Below are 6,613 nucleotides of genomic sequence, written 5' to 3'. Positions count from 1 at the left end.
CGATCGGCCAAACCTGCCACGTCAGCAAGTAAATAAAACTGGCCCGGCCCGCCAGGGTGCTTACCCTGGCGAGCTGCGTGCCAAACGTTGCCGACCCCTGACTTATATATTGATACAGCTCCATCCACAATAGGGAGTTACACCAATTTAAACGTGGCAATATCTCATATTAATTTTGTTAAACTGGTACATAATTATATGTAGACAATTCCTTGAACTCTAAAAAATATAGATGGGTATCCTCCCAAACATCTCTAGTGCTACTAGTAAATAAAAAATGCAAAACGTGCCTTCTATAGTCTGCATATTGGATTCCCTTTGCACTGTTGACCAAGACATTTTTACCTGCTCATGTGGTGTACCTCTAGAGCTTTTTGGCAACACACCGTGAAGGACGAAATTATGGGTATAATCAATATTCCCAGGGTAGGTATGGATCTGCCTTATATTTTGGTGGGATTTGTTTTGGTTTTTGTTTTAGTAGCTTTGAAGGTATTGTATTTGAGATAACCGAAGTAGTGACAAGAATTGAGTATTTCACTTCCAGCCTGTTTCCGATTACCAGTTTTTATAATGACTGATAGCCACAAGGAGGGGCTCACAATTAGATTGGCTCAGTAGGTACTAACAGAAACTTTCATGAGGCATAACATCGGCAAGAAACAGAATGATTTCTGTGCTGCTATATGATTATGATCCTAACGGGCATCTTTATAAATATATTTCTGTTTGGATTCCAAAACAGAGGTTGCCTCAGGACTGTTCTTTACGCTGAACACAGTATTTCTCTTTCAGAAACCTGAAGGCCTCTGCATTCATCTTCAGCTGTTTTAGACTGCAGACACTTGGGGAGGGGGCAAAATCCAGGACGTTTGAGGCTTATGAAGATTTTTTTTCTTCATCAGAATAGGTACAGTTACAATCCGATTGCTTCACAGAAAATAATTTCATTAAATGTAGAGTATTTAAAAAAAATACATCCCCACATCTTTACTGCTTCCTCAGATTTTCATGGGTAGCTTTAGTCAGACATATTTGAGGCTTAATGATGGCTCAGTCGCTAACAATTATACATTACCAATATACTTTCAAAACTGTTTTGGGTAAAGAAAAAAATCAAACAGTAAAACTTTGAATCTGGGCTTCTGACCCTCTTGGGTATTTCTCTTCTCCACCTTGCACATTGTGTAGTCATTGACATTTGTGAAAAGTAGGTGTAAAAGGCTAGGAAGCTTAAATGATAGTACTGTACGCAGACTTTGCCTGCACTTTGCACAGGTGTAAATGACTGAACAAGGTATAAGGCAGTGGAGAATCTGACCCTCAAATAATGGCAAAACCTAGATCTGTGTCTTGTGCAGCATGATGTAACAGACACAGGGTGACCAGATAGCAACTGTGAAAAAATGGGATGGGGTGCAGGGTAATAGGCGCCTATATAAGAAAAAGTCCCAAAAAAAGGGACTGTCCCTTTAAAAATGGGCCATTGGTCACCTTAAGCATACAGGATGGAAAAAGAGTCAGCAAATGACTCCTCAAGTTTATGATCAGATTCCAGTGTTAGTAGCAAATGATTACTGGTATTTTGTTAATCCTGGTGTACAGGAATGCATGTACATACATGGCCAAACTGAGGCCTGATTTCAGGAGGCACAACTCCAGTTACTTTTAGGGAGATGAGAATTGTGTCTGTTCACACCAGGACTGAATGTAACCTATAACGTATTACCATTACAATATTAAATAGATAAGTAAAAAAAGTGAAATGTTTATATGGATAAACATGTACACATACACTAATGTACATATATATGTAAAATACAAAAACATTTTTAATACCGCAAATTGCAATACAGTGTCATCAGCAAAAGAGTGAAACCAAATCACTATAACTATAGGGAAAACTCAAAGTAACTTTTCAGTTCTATACAAACTAAACAAAATTTCTTCAAAAAATATAGCAAGAATCCATAGGATGACATCTAATATGTAGAGTATGGCACAACAACTTTTTATCTGATCCCACTGTATCTTAAAATGGTCAAAATATCTAAAAGTCACCTTAGTTTAAAAAGAACTATTTGGTAAACTTACCTTTTATAAAGAAGTATAGCTATAACAATGCAGATGATAAACACCACTGCGAGAACTGGTCCTACAACCCAAATCAAGCCTTCTTCTTCATCTGTAATTGGCTGGGGATCGAGATCCATTGACACAACAGGATCAGAATATGGGCTGGTTGCATACATGGTCTGTAAGAAAATAAGATCCTATTCAACGATAAAGTAATGGGCATGAGAAATAATTGTGCTAGAACTAAATAAATGTACATGGAATATAATGGCATTATAATACCCATTGTTATTTCTTCAAATCTTACACTATATAGATTAAAATGTAAATAATGTATTATTATTACAATTTTATTTATATTGTATCAAAAGTATGATAGGTGTATACAGAGAAATGAGGAGACAAGGTCTCTGCCCAGAAGATTTCACAATCTCAGTGAGCAATGTAATGATGAAAAATTGGGGAGATGATGTAACAAAAGAAAATGACTGACTAGCAAAGTACAGTGGATGATTTGTTCACTTCTTCGTTTTGTTTGCACAGCTGGGAAGGGAAGAGGGAACAAGAGTTTAAACGCTTCCTGGAAGAGGTGTGAAAAAACTGAAAGAGTAGAGGACAGAATTATAGTGGACAGTCAGGAAGGCAGGGTTAAATATATGGATATGTTGGGCAATAGTAGCACGCTGCTTGGTCAGAAACAATGGGACAAAGTGGAGAGTGCGGAGAGGCAACAACAGAGAGCTAGATAGGAGCTAAGTGGATTAGGGACTTGAAGACAAGGGGAGAGACTATGAAGAGAGGCTGGACATAGAGCGTAGAAAAGCTAGATGACTTTGGAAGCAATGTAGCTGAGATATGATGAAAGCTGGATAAGGGTTTAAGCAAAGAAAATGGAGAGAAATGGACAGATTATGAAGATGTTGTAGAGACAGAGGTCTACTATGGGGAAAAGATATAGAGAGGAGTCACAGATAAATTCAGAGCCTGTAGCAGAGCAAGGATGTGGAGTTGTCAAGGGTAACAGAGAAGAGGGGAAGAAGGATGAATGCTGGGTAGAGGACAAGAAGCTCAGTTTTTGCCAGACTAAGCCAGAGTGGCTGAAGGCTGTGCTTTTTCCAGCCATGCTAGTTGTGTCAGTTTGGTTCCTGACAGGCCACTTTATGGAATACTCTATTCATTTGGGAGCTTTGCTTAACAAACTATGGGTAGAGTCACACCAGGGTGTCAGCACTAATGAAGCAAGGAGGAGGAAACTTGATGGCAACTTTATATGTGATGCACGCCTTAGCAATGACACCATAAAGAAAGACGTTTTCACTTCAGATTAGATAATTACTAATTTCACAGGTCAGAAAAGTTTGAATACAGACGTGGTTACATCTGAAAATTGCTTTAAATAGTTTCAATAAAAAATGATTATGCGGTACTGACCAATGATATCATGTTCAATTGTCTTGTCATATAAGTGAATAAATGGGTTAATATGAATAAAAACATTTAGAAACTGACTATATGAAAAACTGACAATGGTTGTCTGTGGGACAAGCAAGCACAAATCATTTACCATTTGCTTTTGTTTTTTATAACAAATTTTCTTCTAAGGTATGAAGAGTTGTTTAATCACTTGTGTTCCATCATCCTGCTTAAAGGAACTTTGACCTTGGTATTTTTCTGCTTCAAGGTTAATTGAAGATGCAGAAGATTCTGCCACTGGAATATTACTTTGCCTTCAGCCTCTCTTTCCTGAGCAAGTAGAACCAAATGCTGAAGCCAAAATGTGATAACAAACTACCCCATGGGAATAGGCTGAACCAAAGAAGAGATATGAAATCCTTGATGTCTACTTTTACCTATAGGCATTGTTAATACTGTTAGATTTTTAAGACAAATCTATTTTCTGATCACTTGTAAATGCTTAGAGTTAGGTGCAGGAGAAATGCTGTGTAGAAAGTATTCTGCCTGTGCAGAAGAAATACTCTGCTAGAGTGCAAGATTCAAACTCTAGCAGCCTCTGGAACTGATGTGTTGAGAACAGAGCGCAATGGAGCATGGGACATAGATGCTCATTTATCTGACCCCTCTTCCTTCCCTATGGCCAGATCCACAACTACAAAATCCTATCACAGATTCTGGATACCATGTTTAAGTTGAAAACATCCAAACCAAACCTTTTTACGTTCATTTATCTTTAAGGCAGTCACAGTTCCAAAATCAACAATGTTAGACATTACAGCCTTAGTTAATATGTAAAATTACAGAAAGAGCAAAACTTTGCAAAGAAAAGATTGAATCTTAGTATGGGTAATTTGTGAGTATAGCTTTTCCGGTATCTAACTTTCTACCTAAAAGCTGTCCTATTTTTCAATGTTAAGATTTAATGACGTGACGCCTATGCTCAATTCACAAGGCCACTGGCTCTTCTATCACCAGCTGTAAATCATCACTTAGTCACTTTTTTTGGTTAACTTTTCAATGGTGTGTAGGATTTTATTAATTAACAGATTTTCCATTCCATTGACACAGTCTTTGCAATCACTGTAGGACAGAAAGAGGAAAAGGGAAACTTTTGTTCTATATTAGAACGTCCTTAAAGCAGTTGCTCCATTTTCAAATGAAGCCACAAGTGGTAAGTAGACTAACTAGAACTTCCTCCTCATTTTCAACTACATACACTCTCCACACATTTAAGGCATTGCCAGACACTGGAGGTCTTTGACTAGACTTCAGATTACTGTTACAGTAGGTTCAGATGGCTGAGCCCAGCAAATGTATCTGTCAGGCTTAGGAATCAATTAGAAAGACACTATGCGACATATTGCATGTTCAAATGTTAATATATGAAGCAGCATCTTTCCACCGTCCTATTTCTATCTTTGTTTAATTATTTTTTTACTGTTTTACTTGCAGCTAAAACAACTCAAGCATAAAGGGACATAAGAATAAGATGAATTACATAATGGGAAGAGACAGCTCATTATTTAAATCACCTCAGGAATTCTCCTTATTATTGCATTATTTTCTAACTTTCTTACATTTCACTGATAAAGTTGGTAGCAAATTACTATCATTGAAGAAGCTAGCTGTGCATGTCTCTGATTAGATAGATCTTTCCAAAGATTTTTGGTAACAAACACCACTGTCTCAATGGTAATCCCCAGGCAAGAAAGGAACATTTTTTACACGGTGAAAGATATTGCTATGAAGCTCATGCCTCAGTAGTTGCATCACGGATGTCATGAAGCAAGGCCTGTAATTTGCAAAGGATCAGAATAGGGCTAATAAAAGGTGATCTTTACCCTTGAGTTACAGAAGCAAATAATACATTAAAATGCATGCAGAACTATTACCTTCTAGCCTGAGAGATCACTGTAAATAAGCAAGGAAAGACACTGACTTTTGAAAAGCACTGACATACCCTGTAGGTAACTGACCTTTTGTGAGTGGACAGAGGAGTGATCGTGTGAACAAATACTATAAGAAATGAGTGAAGGTAAACTTGGGAATAAAAACAATTGCAGCAAAAACATGCAGTCCACTTACAGATTCAGAGTGCTCCATTACAGCCAAAACAAAGAAGACATATTCTTGACCGCTTTGGAGTTGCTTATTCTCAAAGCCACCATACTGCTTTTTATCCCCCAGGGTGAACTCAGTAGGAAGAACTTCAAAGTGAGCTGCAATGTATGGCTTTAATTCAACTTCTCTCCCAAAACGAATGCTTCTGCGTTTCCTAACTATCTCCTTAAGTAGCTGTAGGGGGGGGGGGAAAGGAGAGAGAGAACAGAAAGATAACTGTAAACAACATTAATGTAACTTATTGACAGTTTAATGGGAAAACTTAATTCAGGGCCAAGAACTATCAAAGTACCATTTATGCTCATTTCATGGTGCTTGTCAGTATCACTAAATCTCAGTTTTTGCGATCCTTAAATTTTTGGCCTTTCCTGTTAAGATAAGATACTAAATTGCAATTGCACTGCTCAGATTATAAACATGGGCCAACTAGATCAATTTTCAGTGCCTGATATCATTGTCCATGCTAATAAAACCCTGCAGAATTAATTCCTACAATGCATTACACCTTTTCTCTGAAAAATAAAGACAATTTGTTGCATAATATTTTTTTATATGTAAGCAGCAGCCACACTGTGACCTCCAACTTAATACAGTGAATCCCAGTAAAGCAAATGAACTTCCCTCCGAGGAAGGAAATTGAAAATAATACAAAATTAAGAAAAAAAAATCCCAGCCTGTGAAACTCAGGCTTCATTACCTAGGTTTAATTTTTCAGGGGGACTTTCTAAAATGCAAACACTATCTTTCTAGCACCATTCAGTATTACGAAGAGTTTAGAACACAAACAAACAACATCATCCATATTCACAAAATAGTCCATTGGATTTCTATAACAGCTTTCATCTGAGGCTCTCCAAGAACTTTACAAATAATGAATCTCAAATACACACACACAGTGAGGGAGGTATAATTAAATTCATTTTACAGATGAGTAAAGGCAGGCAGAGAAAGTTTAAAGGCA

The 6,613-nt window shown here is 37.3% G+C and overlaps 1 protein-coding gene across 50 annotated transcripts in view; it reads right to left on the bottom strand.

Moving 5' to 3' along the window:
- The window catches only part of PTPRD (protein tyrosine phosphatase receptor type D), a 601,896-nt gene that overhangs the window by 114,948 nt on the left and 480,335 nt on the right, over nt 1–6,613 (bottom strand). For all 50 annotated transcript variants that reach the window (XM_034773574.1, XM_034773573.1, XM_034773577.1 and 47 more), the window contains 2 exons: nt 5,617–5,826; nt 2,095–2,255 (listed from right to left, as the gene is read on the bottom strand). In XM_034773574.1, the coding sequence (XP_034629465.1) occupies nt 2,095–2,255; nt 5,617–5,826 (371 nt within the window). The remainder of the gene's footprint in view (nt 1–2,094; nt 2,256–5,616; nt 5,827–6,613) is intronic.

The sequence above is a fragment of the Trachemys scripta genome, chromosome 6 (genome assembly GCF_013100865.1).
Source record: "Trachemys scripta elegans isolate TJP31775 chromosome 6, CAS_Tse_1.0, whole genome shotgun sequence".
Classification (NCBI taxonomy): Eukaryota; Metazoa; Chordata; order Testudines; family Emydidae; genus Trachemys; species Trachemys scripta.
The sequence above is the reverse complement of the archived record's forward strand: the minus strand, read 5'-3'. Positions and strand labels throughout refer to the sequence as shown.